General features: G+C 38.1%; 1 protein-coding gene across 1 annotated transcript in view; it reads left to right on the top strand.

Annotated features, from left to right (window-relative positions):
* Nucleotides 1–15296, top strand: part of Csrnp3 (cysteine and serine rich nuclear protein 3) — a 157639-nt gene extending 142343 nt beyond the window's left edge. Inside the window, exons 4-5 of the mRNA XM_048345306.1 lie at nucleotides 8154–8450; nucleotides 11042–15296. Coding sequence (XP_048201263.1) covers nucleotides 8154–8450; nucleotides 11042–12103 — 1359 coding nt within the window. The 3' untranslated portion in view covers nucleotides 12104–15296. The remainder of the gene's footprint in view (nucleotides 1–8153; nucleotides 8451–11041) is intronic.
* The last annotated feature ends 703 nt before the right edge of the window (nucleotides 15297–15999 follow it).

Genomic DNA, 15999 nt, shown 5'->3' with positions numbered 1-15999 from the left:
CCATTTGGATCATTGTTTAATTCCTTTTGTCATGACTCCACACAGATGTTATACTGAGCAATTATAACTTGAAGCTCTTTCATTGCTTTAAGCATAAATCATCTGGGCCTAGGAATGCTTGCATGAAACAGCTGAATACTCTTTCCCCACCTCGTTCTTTCTTATATCTCTGTTCTCCTACATCTAGCTTGAAGATTTTTTCTTCTTGAAAAAGACAATGCAAACAGAAACTAGATAATTCTCCTTTGTCTTTGCACATAGCTTGCCTTTATGTTTATCTTTTCTTCCTCCCTGCTATTTTTTTTATAAATTCATTATAGTTTGTTGTACTTAACTATTCTCTACATAGTTTGTAGTCTCTATAGTAACTCATTCATTGTTGATTGAAAAACATTTAGTTGACAATTACTATGAGACTGGCAATTTTCAAGGTTGCAGGTTTAAAATGGAGAACAAAGAAGTCTTTGCTCTTAATGTTTTCACAGTATAACAGAGTAAAGAAAATACATAAGCCAATCAACAGACTAATATATTGTGAAGACACTAGTGAGCTATACTAATGTAATCTAGCATAAATGAGTAGGCTGAGAAGAACAAGATTCACACATTAGTTCAGCCAGCTTCGACAAGTTTCTTCTAATGGAAACTTCATTACAAAGTCTGCTTCCACATGCACACAAAATAGATTCCCAAAGGGAAATACTAACTGATGAGGTATCTATTTTCACCCTTTCTGAGCTCTTGTTCTCTCTGTATGAATCATGTCCTTTCCCTCTGAATGAGCTAATTCAAAGGGACCATGTTGTGCTTCTTTGCCGGCTGCCCCTCAGCAATGAGATCCGCACTTCAATCCAATCAACATCATTAATCCAATGCCTGTTTTATTCCTTTCACTCAACTGTTTTCTACCATTAGTTTTAAGAATTCTTACTCACCTTGTTTCAAGGTTTGAAATGAAATAAGCCTGACTTTGATTTTAAAAACCATTACAAATTACCTGTTCAGTAAGATTTTGGCAGGTTTCTATTTTTTCCCAACTATTAAAAAATACTTCATAAGATTTAGTGAAAATTAAGTGAGTTAACTGATACAAACGAGGAAGTTGAAGGTCCGGTATTAAATATATATTGGCTTGGGATATTATCAACTGCATCATCTTTATAACAATAGGCAGCAGCTACTGTTTGTGGAAAAGAATTTGAGTTCATCGCAGCACAATTTGTCATAGCTAAAATATGGAACCAACCCAGATGCCTCTCAGTAGAGGAATGGATCAGGAAAATGTGGTACACATACACAATAGAATTTTATGCCTCTATCAGAAAGAATGACATTGCTCCTTTCGTAAGGAAATGGAAGGACTTGGAAAAAATTATACTAAGTGAAGTGAGCCAGACCCAAAGAAACATACACTCTGTGGTCTCCCTCATAGGGAATATTTAGCTCAGGTTTAGGCTAGTGATAGCAGATCACAATAGCCCAATAGCTATTGAGCTATTATGAACACATAAGATGATGCTAAGTGAAATGAACTCCACATTATGGAAACAAGTGTTATATCATTGTTGTCATTATTTTCAACATGCCACATGAAACGGTACCCTTTTTGTTGTTGTTGTTGTTGTTGTTTCTCTCATATTCCCTTAGTGTAGTTGTACCTTCCACTATCACTGTATTTCATCTGAGTACCCTGGATACTGTATATATGTATATTAGAACTAGGAAATGGAAAGGGAATATCAAAATAGAGAGACAAAGGATAAAAAGACAAATGATACCAAAAGCAATACTTACAAATCCATTGGGTGTAAACCCACTGTACAACTCATGGGGGAAGAGGAAAGTGGGGGATGAGGGAGGAGGTAACAAGTTGAACAAGAAATGTACTCACTGTCTTACATATGAAACTGTAACCCCTCTGACTTCACTTTGACAATAAAAGGGAAAAATGAGAAAAAAAGATAGCATATATAAAGATAATAACAAAGAAAATAAGCAAATTTGAGTTTTAGTCTTATTTCTCACTTTCACATGTTAATAATTTTGTAAGGGCTAGATTTTTTTTTCTTTTGCCAGTCCTGGGCCTTGAACTCAGGGCCTGAGCACTGTCCCTGGCTTCTTTTTGCTAGCACTCTACCTCTTGAGCCACAGTGCCACTTCTGGCTGTTTTCTATATATGTGGTGCTGGGGAATCTAACCCAGGGCTTCATGTATATGAGGCAAACACTCTTACCACTAGGCCATATTCTCAGCCCAAGGGCTAGATTTTATTCATATTGTTACTAGTAAGCCATCTGACTGCTGAAAGGAATTGTTTCATTTTTGGTTTGTTTTAATATTTTAGACAACCTACAATTTTGTTGTATGTGCCCTCATAATTATTTTGAATCTGAGTAATTATTTGGGGCACTTAATTGCACCAAAAATGTATTTTATTGATATGACAATGGAATATATCTATAATATGATATGGAAAGAAATTTTTGAATGCAAAATTTCTTTTGGGTGTTCTGTATTTTATTCAGAGCAGTCTGGGAATCACTCTGCTCAATTTTTTCCTTGAAAGAGATGATGCAATCAGAACAGAAACTAGATATTTCTGCTTTGTCTTTGAACCTAGTTTGCCTTTTGGTCTATTTTCTTTCCTTCCTATTCTTCAACTATGTATAAATAGGTAAAATGGAGTTTTCTACCAGGCTTTGGGAGTATTTTACTCATGTTTATGCATGGAACAAAATTGCAAAATCAACATGTTTTAATTGGATCTACATAAAACAAGTTATTGTGCTTTTTATTTTAAGAGTATTGCTCAGATAAGTTTATACAGTGGCTTAGGATATAAATCTCAGGTTTAGGGTCATGGTTGGTTCAAAGCAACACATCCTCATGCATGCACATATGACTTAAGATCCTTACAATATGATATTGAAAAATGCCAACAAATATAGTAGGGAAAATACAAGGTAAGGATCAATAGATAAAATTGTGAGTCAAGTTATTGCTAATCATCTATAGAGCCTAAGTGAAAGAGAATCTGCTCACCGAAAAAAATGCTGTTTATTTTGTTTTGGGTGTTGTGCTTACAGACCAAGAAAATCATTTCATTTAAGTTCTGTCTTTTGGATGATTTGTAGGTTAATCAATGCATTGTTTGTCCTATGTCAAGCAATTGAAAATATTATTGCAAATGAGTGACCCCTTGTACATCCATTGTGTACCTACCTGCTGGCTGTCTTCAGATTTAAGTAAGCTTCTGTATGAAAGTCTTCTTTTTCATACCCCTGCCAGCAACAGATGTACATGCCTATACATATGTACACATACATGTATGTATGTATATACATACACATTTACATATGTAATCCACATAAATGTATAACCATATACACATATATTCATGTATGTGTATATGTGTGTATAATGTATACATTTGTATATAAATATGCATTATATACCAATACATATGTATTTCTATAAATATATAAGTGTGTATATAAATGTGTATGTACATATACATTTACATATACACCTCAGTGTGGACACTCAATGAGATAGGGTCCAATTCCTAGATAAGCATGTGTACCAAAAAAAAAAATAGACCAAGCATTTGAAAGGTTTTTGAATATGTTATTTTCTAAACAGATGTTTAAACACTTTATGTTTAATTCTATGCGTTTTATCAAGTATCATAGGAACCTTATAATCTAGTTAGGAGAAGTGGAGAATGTATGTTGAAACAGGAGTTAGGGAATTAGATTCTCTAAGTATGTCTTAGAGAGATCATGGTGAATCAGAAGCTGATTGATGTATCAAGTGGGGAGGGTCCATTTGAACTAAAATCTAAAAATTTCATCAATGGTTATGTTTTCAGATAGAAAAGACATTTAAAGGAAAGATTTGTGTCAAGAGGGAATAGCATATTGTACAAAATGGATATCCTTTGGAATAAAAATTGTCATGGAGTGAAGAATTCAGCAGTACTTGGGGCAACCCAGGCTCATCAAAGACATCTCTTGATTTTATTGCACTGGATAGTAGATATCACTTGGTGAACAAGAATAGAACACTCTGCAAGACACCAGTGGCTCATGCCTGTTTTTTAAATTACTCCAGACTTCTGAGGATCATGGTTTGAAGCCAGCCTGGACAGAAATATCTTATTTCTGCAAAGATCCAGAAGTACAAATGTGGCTTAAATAGTAAGACACCAGCTTTTAGCAAAAAGTGAAGGGACAGTTCAAGCCTTGATACCAGTGTGCGCGCACACGTGCGCACACACACACACACACACACACACTACTAGAGCATCAGTGACTTCTTTCATACTGCATTCATCTTAGAAACTGCATTTGAAAACATTTAAACTCAGGAGTTTGGGTCTGAGATGTAAGGGAGAACATGAACGCATCCTGGGGAAAGGGCTGGACAAAGCTTCTTAGGGCACAGCCAAGAACATGTTGCAAAAGCAGCATACCAACCACAGCTCTGAGGAGGGAAAGACGAGCCAGTCAGCCATTCTGAGGTAGAATATTCCATTTGCAGTGGAAATGATCTTGAAGAGTTGAGGACAGAACCCTGCTAGGTGAATTCTACATTCATGTCAGCTTTTGACAATCTATGTTAGGATTTCTGTAGGTTTCAAAACAAGAGTGAAAACAGTACAAAGCTATGTGTGAGGAATTTAGATTCTTAATTGAAGTCTATTGTAATTTAAATACATGAAAATAAATGATGCAGATTTTATTTCTAAGAGCATTTTCATTTGTAGTAAACCAAAATAGTACTTAATATGCAATGACTTGTTTCTTAAATTGTTAAGTGACAGTTTTCATGTTACTCAGTTTGGGGTGGGGGTTATTTTGTTTTGTTTCGTTTGGCAGGTGTGCTGATCCAGGGGTTTGAACTCAGACTCTTGCACTCTTGTTTGGCCTTTTTTGCTAAAGGCTGGTGCTCTACCACTTGAGCCAAGCTTCCACTTCTGGGTTTTTTTTTGTTTCTTTTTTTGCCAGTCCTGGGCCTTGAACTCAGGGCCTGAGCACTGTCCCTGGCTTCATTTTGCTCAAGGCTAGCACTCTGCCACTTGAGCTACAGCACCATTTCTGACCGTTTTCTGTATATGTGGTACTGGGGAATCGAACCCAGGGCTTCATGTATAAGAGACAAGCACTCTTGCCACTAAGCCATATTCCCAGCCCCACTTCTGGATTTTTGTTGGTTAATTGGAAATAAGAGTCTCAAAGACTTTCCTGCCTGGGATAGCATTTAACTGTAATCCTCAGATCTCAGTCTCCTTGTTGCCTGACTCTGCCCTAAAATTTTTGATATGCTTATTTCACATATTTGCTGAAATCTCTTTGTATTCATTTTTAGATTGCATGTATTATCCAATTGCAATATTTAAAAAGTTCCAGCCCTGTTGATAGAAATTGGAGATTTTGTTGTTATACTGTTTACTTACATTACAAAACATAAACATTCCTAGAATATGGAGCTTAAGTAGGAAGAAAGCATTGAAATGAATCTTATTAACCTAATTCTTTCTGTCCTCATGTGCCGCAGAGTCAGATGCTTGCTGAAGTTTACATAGGCAAGCCAAGAATTAATTTAAATAAATCTGAGTGCCTAAGAGTATAAAGATGGGAAAGAGAACACTTCTTGCTTATTCACACAGCTTTGTTACAGATTGGGTGTGTTAGGTAATTATACACTTACATCCCTTAGAAAATCAAATCGTTACAGATAGAAATACGCTGCTTATTAGGAAAGCAGAATTATCATATCATATCACATTAAAATCAAGATCTTAATAGTGGACATTACAATTTAAATGGGAATGCATAAGTAAAGAAATGTACCAAAAGAAATACTGCTCATACCTAAAGTTTTAGCTACTTGAGTTCAAAGCCACCCTGAGCAGTAAGTTTTTGAAAGTCCTTCTCAATTCATTCCTGGGCACCATGGCATATTCCCATCTTCCTAAGCTACACAGGAGACTGTGTTTGGAAGGAGTGTGGTAGCAAGCCAGTTCTGGTTGAGAAGTCAGAGAGATTTCATCTCCATGGAGAGAATTTGGACTGGGTGGGGTATGACTCTGATCCCATGGACTGTGAAGCCTAAAGTAGGTGGATCACAGAGCAGTAGCACATCTGGCAGGCAAAGTGTGACTTAATCTACAAACCAGTGAAGTACAGGAATAAAGTTACAGCTCATTGAGACTGTACCAGCTTAGCAGGTCCTGAGTGCAAACCCCAATACCAGCAGTAACAAAAATAAAAGAAATGACAAAGGACTACATAAAAAGGAGCAAACAAAGAAACAAAGAGAGGAATGTCTGTCTTTGTAAGGTCGTAGGTTTGAGCTGTAAAACTCTAAAATATTAACAAACTTATTTAAGTGGTTTTTGACAGTAAATATCAGGACTCTTTGTAATGTGTTTTTGTTTTGTTTTGTTTTGTTTTGTTTTGTTTTTTGCCAGTCCTAGGCGGTGAACTCAGGGCCTGAGCACTGTCCCTGGCTTCTTTTTTGCTCAAGGCTAGCACTCTTCCACTTGAGCCACAGCGCCACTTCTGGCCGTTTTCTGTATATGTGGTGCTGGGGAATCGAACCCAGGGCCTCATGTATACAAGGCAAGCACTCTTGCCACTAGGCCATATCCCCAGCCCTGTAATGTGTTTTTAACATGTACTTGCTCCTATGTTGTTTCCTCTACGAATCTTCGATTTGTTCTTTAACATATTCAATTATGATATTCTTATTGGAATGTTGGATTTTTTCCCCTATGATAAGTTAATGATGTCAGAAATCAAGAAAGTATTTTAATGGTTTACTGAAGATCACTTATTGAAGATAAATAGTGTACTAGTTATTAAGATTACCAAACATAGTAATCAGTGTAATCAATGAAGATTAGGAATTAATACATTGAAATCCTCAATAAAATAGCTTTTGTAGTATAAAATTTTATGATTTATTTCTTATGGAGTTGCTGCATATATTTCTGTGCTTCTCCTCAGGTAAAAGAGTAAGTTGCTCATATAGAGAATTATCTCTTCCTAAATGTGTGTGTGTGTGTGTGTGTGTGTGTGTGTCTTTTCTTTTTTGGTACTGGGGAGTGCTTTGCCACTGAGCTACATCCCAGCTCTCCTAAATGGTTTTGTATGAAGGAAACAAGATGTGGTAGTAACAGTAAGAAAGAGATACTGATTCAGGGCTTAGTGATAGATGAGATTAATTTAGAGAAGAAAATAAATAGAAGCCAGATAGTCACAAGTATGTGAGAAACAGTTGTCTTCATGAGCTATTATACCAGAGAAGGTATAGCTTTGGGCTAAGGTAAGTATGAACCCCTTTGAGGACCAAGTTTATTATTTAGTTGTAGGTTGGAGACCATGAGCCAGCACTACCTTCTGTCCTGGTGTTCCTGGGAGCACATCATCCTGACTGATTGCTTCATATCAAGACCTCATTCTTGGACTGTTCTGTAGGATAATCATGTTTGTAATCCCAATAGCACAGGGCAACATAACTTTATTTCCTGTGTGCATGTTCTTATTTTTTTCTGGAACCTAAAAGACAGACTCATTATTTCAAGGACATTGTGTTTGCCAAATGAGGTGTTAGCAGCTGCCACTCAGATGCCATTCTAACCAGAACACATTTACTCTAACATCAGAGATGCCCATTATGAAGTGAAGTTAAACCGAGCTTTCAGTGATGGGTAGCCAGCATCTTTGGTAAATGAGTAAATACTCATTTAACTGTCCCATTCTCAAACTGTAAGTACTGACATTAGGAGCTTAGGAGTTTTAATTAACAGTCTTCTGTAAACAGTGCATTAAAAAAGTTTTATGTTCTCTAAGTAGTTGTACAAAGGAATTTCAATTCAACATGGCAATTTCTGAATATGATGTAATTTGCTGAAGATCACCCTTCCATTGTTTTTCTGAACAAGTGAAAATTTAAAAGCCTATCATTTCAATGTCTTGTTTTCTTTATTTGTGACTTCTCATAAAAAGAAAATAAAGAAGAAATGATTGAGCTCACAGCACATATTGGTTATGGGGACATGATGATGTGTAATGGCCTACTCTCACTAAGGGCTGAAGTGGACCCAGCTCATGCAATATCTCTGATTTACTGCCTTGTGTTTCTAGATGACTAAGAATGGCACAGTAGAATCTGAAGAGGCTAGCACTCTTACAGTGGATGACATTTCTGATGATGATATTGATTTAGACAACACAGAAGTAGATGAGTACTTCTTCCTACAACCTCTGCCGACAAAAAAGCGAAGAGCCCTGTTGAGAGCTTCTGGAGTGAAAAAGATCGATGTCGAAGAAAAGCATGAGCTGAGAGCTATCCGTCTATCACGGGAGGACTGTGGCTGTGACTGCAGAGTGTTCTGTGATCCTGAAACCTGCACCTGTAGCCTTGCAGGCATTAAGTGTCAGGTAAGGATGCGCATTGCAGTATCTATCGTGCCCTGAGTGTTCATGATGCATGTAATAGGTGGGGAAGAAAATGTTGTCATCAGGGGGAAAGAAATATGAATTCAAGAACATTCAGAAAATTCTTACATGCAGGAGACAAACTGTGAAAGGCAACCCCAATTACAGTTAAGTGAATTGAAATTATTTGCTCTTGGAAATAATTTGGTAAGCCAGTGTGCTGTGGCTTTTCTCAAAATACTCCAGGAGGGAGAGCACGACATCCCTAACATTTATATTTGTACTTTCTGATCCATCAACAAGGTGTCAAAATGGACTCAGTGGAAAATGAGTAGACCTGAACCCATGAAGTTGAATGGATCACCAGAGGCAGAACAGACTAGGGGGGAAGTTACTAGATCTAGACCTAAGAAAATCCGAGTTGTGCTCTTGTGATTGGTACTTACCAGTTGATTGAAATGGGCAAGCAGGTAAACCCTCTGAGCTCAGTTTAGCTCTAAAATACGTAGGTTAGATAAGGCCAGGGGTTGACAACCTATGTACTCACAGACTAAATCTTTTTATACACAAAATATTATTGGGGCAATGCCAGTTTGTCTGCTTGTTTCTCTGCTTGCTACTGCTTTACCTCTTGTTTGCAACTGCTTTCATATTTCTGCATCACAGCTTAATATCAAAAGGACCATACGGCCCTCAAACATTTTTTTTGCCCATTGAGGGGGGTGGTAGTGATGTACAGATCCACAGTTTACTTTTGCAGTTACTCCTGCTGCTAATAGTTCCTTAGCAAGTAGAGTGCCCTCTTTCTGTCGGTCTGATTGTAGCATCCAAGATTGAACAGAGGAATATAAGAAATGAAAATCATGGAAAGAAAATTCTCACAACTTGAGAATGATCTTGCAAACAGAAAATAAACTGTTTAATCCCCCCCCCCACCACCCAGGGAAGAACCTAAATTTTGAGCTTACATGATGAATGTTGGAAATGATTCCCTACCATTCTCATCTGGCTGATTACATCTTTTAAAACTTAAAGGTTAGCTAGACACTGGTAGCTCATGCCTGTATCAAGAGGATGAGATCTAAGGATTATGGTTTGACATCAGCTCAGACAGAAAAATCCATGAGACTCTTATCTTCAGTTAATTACCAAAAAGCAAAAAAGCTCAAGGCCAGTGCACCAACCCTGAGTTCAAGGACCATTTCTCCCCCACCAAAACAAACAAATAACAACAACAGAAACAACCAAATACACCTTAAAGGTTAAAACTGATTAAAAGAAAGAAGTTTATCAATCCCTGGACTAAATGAGTCTCTGGTTACTATCTACAGCTGCTCTTATTGTATGCAGACACAGGTTTTTCAATGAAGAGAGCCACTAAATAAGGTTTTTTAAAAAAGTTCAGATCTCATCAGCTGAACAGTTGCTTAGGCATAGAAAGTTGCTTTGGGGTTCATAGAAAACAGATATATGAGTAATATTAACTGTTACAGATATTGGCTCTGACATCTGCTCTGTGTGTGTGTGTGTGTGTGTGTGTGTGTGTGTGTGTGTGTAACAGTAGACAGAGCCCACAGCCTCAAACACTAGGCATGTGGCCTCTGATTGAGTAAAACAGTATTGCTAAGTTTTAGCCCAGTGAAGTTTGACTCTGAGTTTATGATTCTCTGCCACAATCACCTTGCTACTTTCTGTTAAGGTAACAGGAACTTCATAGGAGTTGCCCTTCTCCAAAGCCCAGGAACTTCTCTGTCCCTGGAAAAGTTGGGAGGCAGGAACTTTTTTCTCTATTGCTTGCATTCTGGTCTGCCTACAGGTTGGTTTGCAGTCTGAACCTTTGACAAATATCCTGAGTACTTACAGGTAGCTCAGAATTATACTTAACTGGCTAAGTGAAGTGGTCAGTCCAATGACACTTGTTGAACACCCTTCAGGTCGAAATCCCAATCACTCACAGTTCTGGAGTTTCAATAAAAAATATATCCAATTCTGTCAAGAAGCTTGCCCTTTCGTGGAGGGAAGAGGGAAGAGGGAGAGCCACGGCTTAAACATGAGCATGACGTTACAACGGTGAATCTAATTGAAGCAAGCATTGGAGAAGGTCAATTAAATAAAAAATAGACACTAACATTTAAAATCCCTTTTAAAAAATCTAGGCTTAAAACTGAGTTAATCCTCCTGACTCAAGTCTATTTTCCCTTTCCTTTCTGCTTGCAGTTGGACTGTCATTTGCTCTGACATGAGTGGACTTGAGTTGGATTACTTAATTCAAAAGGGTTGTTGAGAGGTTTTAGTTTTCTTTTTTGTTGGTTGTTTTTTTTTGTTGTCAGTCCTGGGGCTCTAGCCCCAGGGCCTGAGTACTGTCCCTGGCTTCTTTTTGCTCAAGGCTAGTACTCTACCACTTGAGCCACAGCACCACTTCCAGTTTTTTTTCTACCTATGTGATGCTGAGGAATTGAACCCAGGGCTTCATGTATACAAGGCAAGCACTTTACCACTAAGCCACATTCCCAGCCCTGTTGAGAGGTTTTAGATTTGTATGTGGTTTGTAGTAGAGTAGTCCCCTAATACTAATCCATATTCTTCCTTCCAAGGTGGATCGTATGTCTTTTCCATGTGGCTGCACGAAAGAAGGATGTAGTAACACCGCAGGTAGAATCGAATTTAATCCTATCCGTGTCCGGACTCACTTTTTGCACACCATAATGAAACTTGAACTGGAGAAAAACCGAGAGCAGCAAATCTCAACCCTGAACGGCTGCCATGGCGAATTAAGTGCTCACAGCAGTGCCATGGGCCCTGTGGCTCACTCTGTAGACTATGCCATTGCAGACAATTTTGAGATTGAGACAGAACCCCAGGCTGCAGTGCTGCACCTGCAGTCTGCGGAGGAGTTAGATTGCCAAGGAGATGAAGAAGAGGAGGAGGAGGAGGATGGAAGCAGTTTTTGCAGTGGAGTCACGGATTCCAGCACACAGAGCCTGGCCCCTAGCGAATCAGAGGAGGAGGAGGAAGAGGAGGAGGAAGAGGAGGAGGAGGAAGAGGAGGAAGAGGAGGAGGACAAAAGAGACAGCTATGTGGAAGGTTTGGGCACCCATGCTGAAGTTGTCCCTCTCCCTTCAGTCCTTTGTTACTCTGATGGCACTGCTGTTCATGAAAGCCACACAAAAAATGCGTCTTTTTATGCCAACTCTTCACCTCTGTATTACCAAATAGATAACCACATTCCAGGAACTCCTAGCCAGATCTCTGAGAACTATTCTGAAAGAGATACTGTCAAAAATGGTACCCTTTCGTTGGTGCCTTATACCATGACCCCAGAGCAATTTGTTGACTATGCCCGACAAGCAGAAGAGGCCTATAATGCCTCCCACTACCCAGCTGCCAACCCCTCTGTAATCGTTTGCTGCTCCTCTTCTGAAAATGAAAATGGGGTGCCCTGCAATAGCTTGTATCCTGAGCACAGGTCTAATCATCCACAAGTGGAATTTCACTCATACTTGAAAGGCCCTTCCCAGGAAGCGTTTGTCTCCACATTGAATGGTGACAGTCATATTTCAGAGCATCCTGCTGAAAATCCTTTGAGCCTTGCAGAAAAGAGCAGATTGCATGAAGAGTGCATCAAATCACCTGTGGTGGAGACTGTTCCTGTCTAGTTGCTTAATTTATTCTATTATAGGATCAGCTCTTCTCCTATTTAAGGCACTGTATTTAATTGAATCTCCTTGGTTATTTAAACCGAAGACTAAGAAAACTTGGCCTGTGATTAAACTTCCAGACCTTATTTTGTGTTCTCCTTTCTAGCTTCCTGAGTATGGCATTGCACAAATACAGTCGTTATGGGGATTTTAAAAGATTTCAGACTGTTTTGATAGAATATGCTACATTTTAGAAATGCATATCTCACAGTTGCCTACCTGTCAAACTGTGTGAAACCTGCCAAGCAGTGCAGATCAGAGCTCCAAGTTTTGGAATATCGGGCCTGTGCAAGATTGTTCACTAAAACTAGAAAAAATAGTAAGATTTTAGAGGCTTAATTTTCGATATATCTGAAGATGATGGTGACTTTTTCATGTAAAAGTAATTATTGTCAAAAAATGATTTACTTGTTTCATGTGTATTTTATTTGTGGTAGTTTAGGAGTCATGTTTTGTTGCAAACAAGCAGCAGCACGTTCACACGAGCTGAAGATACAAACATGGCTAGCACCACAGAGCATGCCCACAAGGACTGCATCGGGAATCCACTCCTGTTTTTATGAACATGACTGAACAGATTGCAAATACTTTCTTAAGGATGAAAAAGGCCTATTTTTGCTATTTGGGACACATAAATGAGTCTATGTGTGCAGGTCTTTACACAGTTTTCTCTAAAGTTAAGACTTAGGACAATCCTCTAGGGAGGGTGCAGTTCGCTGCCCTCCCTCAGCTGTCTCCCTAGATGGAGGTAGAAGGAATTGCCTTTCTTTTTCTTTTCTTGTTTTTTTTTTCTTAATTATTATTTTTGGGTTTTTGGGGAAAAAAAAAAACCAGTGTCATCTTGGTTCTTAGCTTGGACAGCACCTTTAAACTCTACCCCCGATATCAAAATGCACTTTAGTGCCCCTTCACAGTACCTTCTGTGGAGTGGGGACTGAGAATTCTTTGAAGTAAAAAAAAAAAAAGTTCTGTAACTATTATTATAAGATTCATACTTTTTTTAAAAAAAAAAATCAAGGAATCATTCTATGATGCTTCTGAAGAAAAGAAAATTGCTGTTCTCTCTCACCATCCTGAGGACCTAACTCAGTAAACACATAGGAGGCTGAGGAGACACGGAAGACCAGGATCTCAGCAGCCAGCCCAGCCCGTTCTACAGTGCAATCAATCATCCTTACAAAAAACATACCGTGAGATGGCCACTTAGTGACTAGCTGATCGAAGGGAGGCCTTTACCCAAATACTCAACTAGGCCTTACTTTTCTGACACAGTTTGATTCATATTGCCTGGGACAATTAGCAAAGCAGTCCAGAGTGCATTGCAGCCTTTCTAATTACCTCACATGCACTTCCTGCCTATAGATTACCTGCACTTGCTTCATCGGAGGACTTTTAGAAACCTCTTTTCTGTAAATTAATTTAGGAAACTAAATAGCTTGTTCTATCTTTTTCCCCTCAATGCAGTATATTTATGCTAAATATGTTTCCCATTTTTGACCTGTGTTATTCTATCATTTCACATTTTAAGACTCCTTCAAAATACAAACATGCCTTGCTATTTAATGACATTATTACATTTTTAAACATGTCTTTTAGATTTGGGTATTTTGAAATGTGAATACAAATATAGTGTAGGTCTCAATTCCTTAAAAATACTATTTTATTTTGTTGAACTTAAGAATGTTTGATCTAGAAAAAAGTCCTCCAGTGGAAAAGTTCCTACTAAAATTTGATGTGGGAGAAACCGGTTTGCTTGGCAGCTCTTGTTCTGTGTGGTTGGTTCCTGACTCTCTGGACCCAACTCTGGGCCAAATGTATAGCCATGAATAGCAACATTAAAAGAGCTTTGGGTTTATCATGATGGAGGTAGCTGTAATGAGGGCAGAAATGTTCCTTCTGAATGACCTGTCCAGCTCTAATCTAAATGGGAGCTTGCTCACTTCTCAGTACTATATTCTTGTATATCTGCAAAATTACAGACATTAAGGCTTCATCTCCAGTTTTCCCTCTGACGGTATAACCTACAAAAACACAGTTCCAAAGAGAAAATGGTTAAGAGTCTACTGTTCATTCAAGCATATGGAAGAATTATGTTCTTTAGCTTCTGGGCCATTATATCCTCTGAAAGGATTTCCATGTAAGGCACTCTTGGGCTGTTCTTGGAACACAGTGCATGGGAAGTGGGGAGGAGCCAACTCTGGTTGTGTCACAGTTGAAGGGTAGAATGACAGTCCAGTTTCTGAATGGACAGATATTTTCATTTTTATCAAGCTTGATCTTCACAAGATTATTTGAAGGCTCCATCTATTTTTATGTTTGGCTAGGTTGCTATTTTGTAGCCTTGGAGGTGGGGGCGATGAGAGAGCTATTTCCTTCCATCTTTCCATTTAGGGTAGAAAGTCACCACCCTACTAAAAAGAATTTGCTTTTTAAATATGATAACCCCCAAATTTTTATATGACTAACTAACTAATGGATATGTAAATCGCATACACAGATTCCTATAAAAAATACCCACATGCACTGTGCCTAAATCACATATATACATGGACTACAAGTATAACCCACATAGAGACAGAGTTTAGGCTGTGACTGGTAACAAATACTTGAGCTTTCCTACTCTAGAATCTGGATGAGTTTTATGATCTAAAAATGTGGTTTTAAAAAGTGTAATTTTTAAAGTAATAGTTTGAATATATAGGGTAAGGTTGCAAATAACATTGATGGAATCATTTCCTTGGTACTTCCTTTCCCAGGAAAACTGGAAGAACACAAGAACTTTTTCCCATCAATAAAAAGCTTTTATATTCAACTAAAACTGCCCCTACCCAACAGAGTGCTACACTTATTCTTAGCTTTAAAGGGGGAGATTAAGTTAGAGACAAGCTAGTTGGATATTTAAGATCCTTGTTCCAGTACACAGTGATGTGACCTACAGCTGTTGTGTTACCCTATAATATAGCTAACCAAATAAGAGTCTTTGTATACACACTTTTTATTCATTCACTGTTGATTGCTCTAAACCCTGTTGTTTTTAGCACCAGCCATATATCTTTAAATAGAAATTAATTTCCTCTTATAATCCTGGCCAAATCGATTTGCTAGCCAAATGTCAAGAACAGCCTGCATGTTGTTTATCATTCTTGATTTTCTTTTCTTTTTTTCTTGGGGGGGGGGTCATTTATGAGGCTTGAACTCTGGGCCTGGGTGCTGTTCCTGAGCACTTCAGCTCAAGGCTATTGCTCTACCATTTGAGCTACAGGAACGCTTCCAATTTTCTGGTGGTTAAGGGGAGATAACAGTCTCACAGACTTTCCTGCCCAGGCTGGCTTTGAATCTCGATCCTCAGATCCTAGCCTCCTGAGTAGCTAGGATAACAGGCATTAGCTACTGACGCCTGGCTGATTTCCTTTTCTTAGAGAAAGATGCCAAAGAGAGTTTTACTTAAGTTTGTCTCCCCATGTTTGGATTATCAATTATTAAGAAATAGTTAAAATTCATTTGCCTCATTCCTTTTGACGAATGGAATAATGCAGTTTCTCTTTAAAGGCCACTGTGCCAGCCACATATAAAATAGGAAACTAACCTTCTAGTCATAAAATATTTAGTTATAATGGCACAGCAATACTTACTCTCCACACAAAAGTCTCAAGTTATAGAAACTTGACTCATACATGAATCAAAATGAAAGATTATATGAAGTGATTATGTTCCTTGAAATTACCTACTCCTAACAAATGACTTCTAGGAAACATTCTGTTTTACTTTCCTCAAAGAAGAAAATATCTCAGTTTATTTCCTGTAAATTGTTGTGTCATATCAGTGATTTTTAATTTTTAATATGGTTGCCCAAT

Source organism: Perognathus longimembris, chromosome 4, assembly GCF_023159225.1.
Source record: "Perognathus longimembris pacificus isolate PPM17 chromosome 4, ASM2315922v1, whole genome shotgun sequence".
Taxonomy (NCBI): Eukaryota; Metazoa; Chordata; class Mammalia; order Rodentia; family Heteromyidae; genus Perognathus; species Perognathus longimembris.
This window is presented reverse-complemented; position numbering and strand designations above follow the sequence as displayed.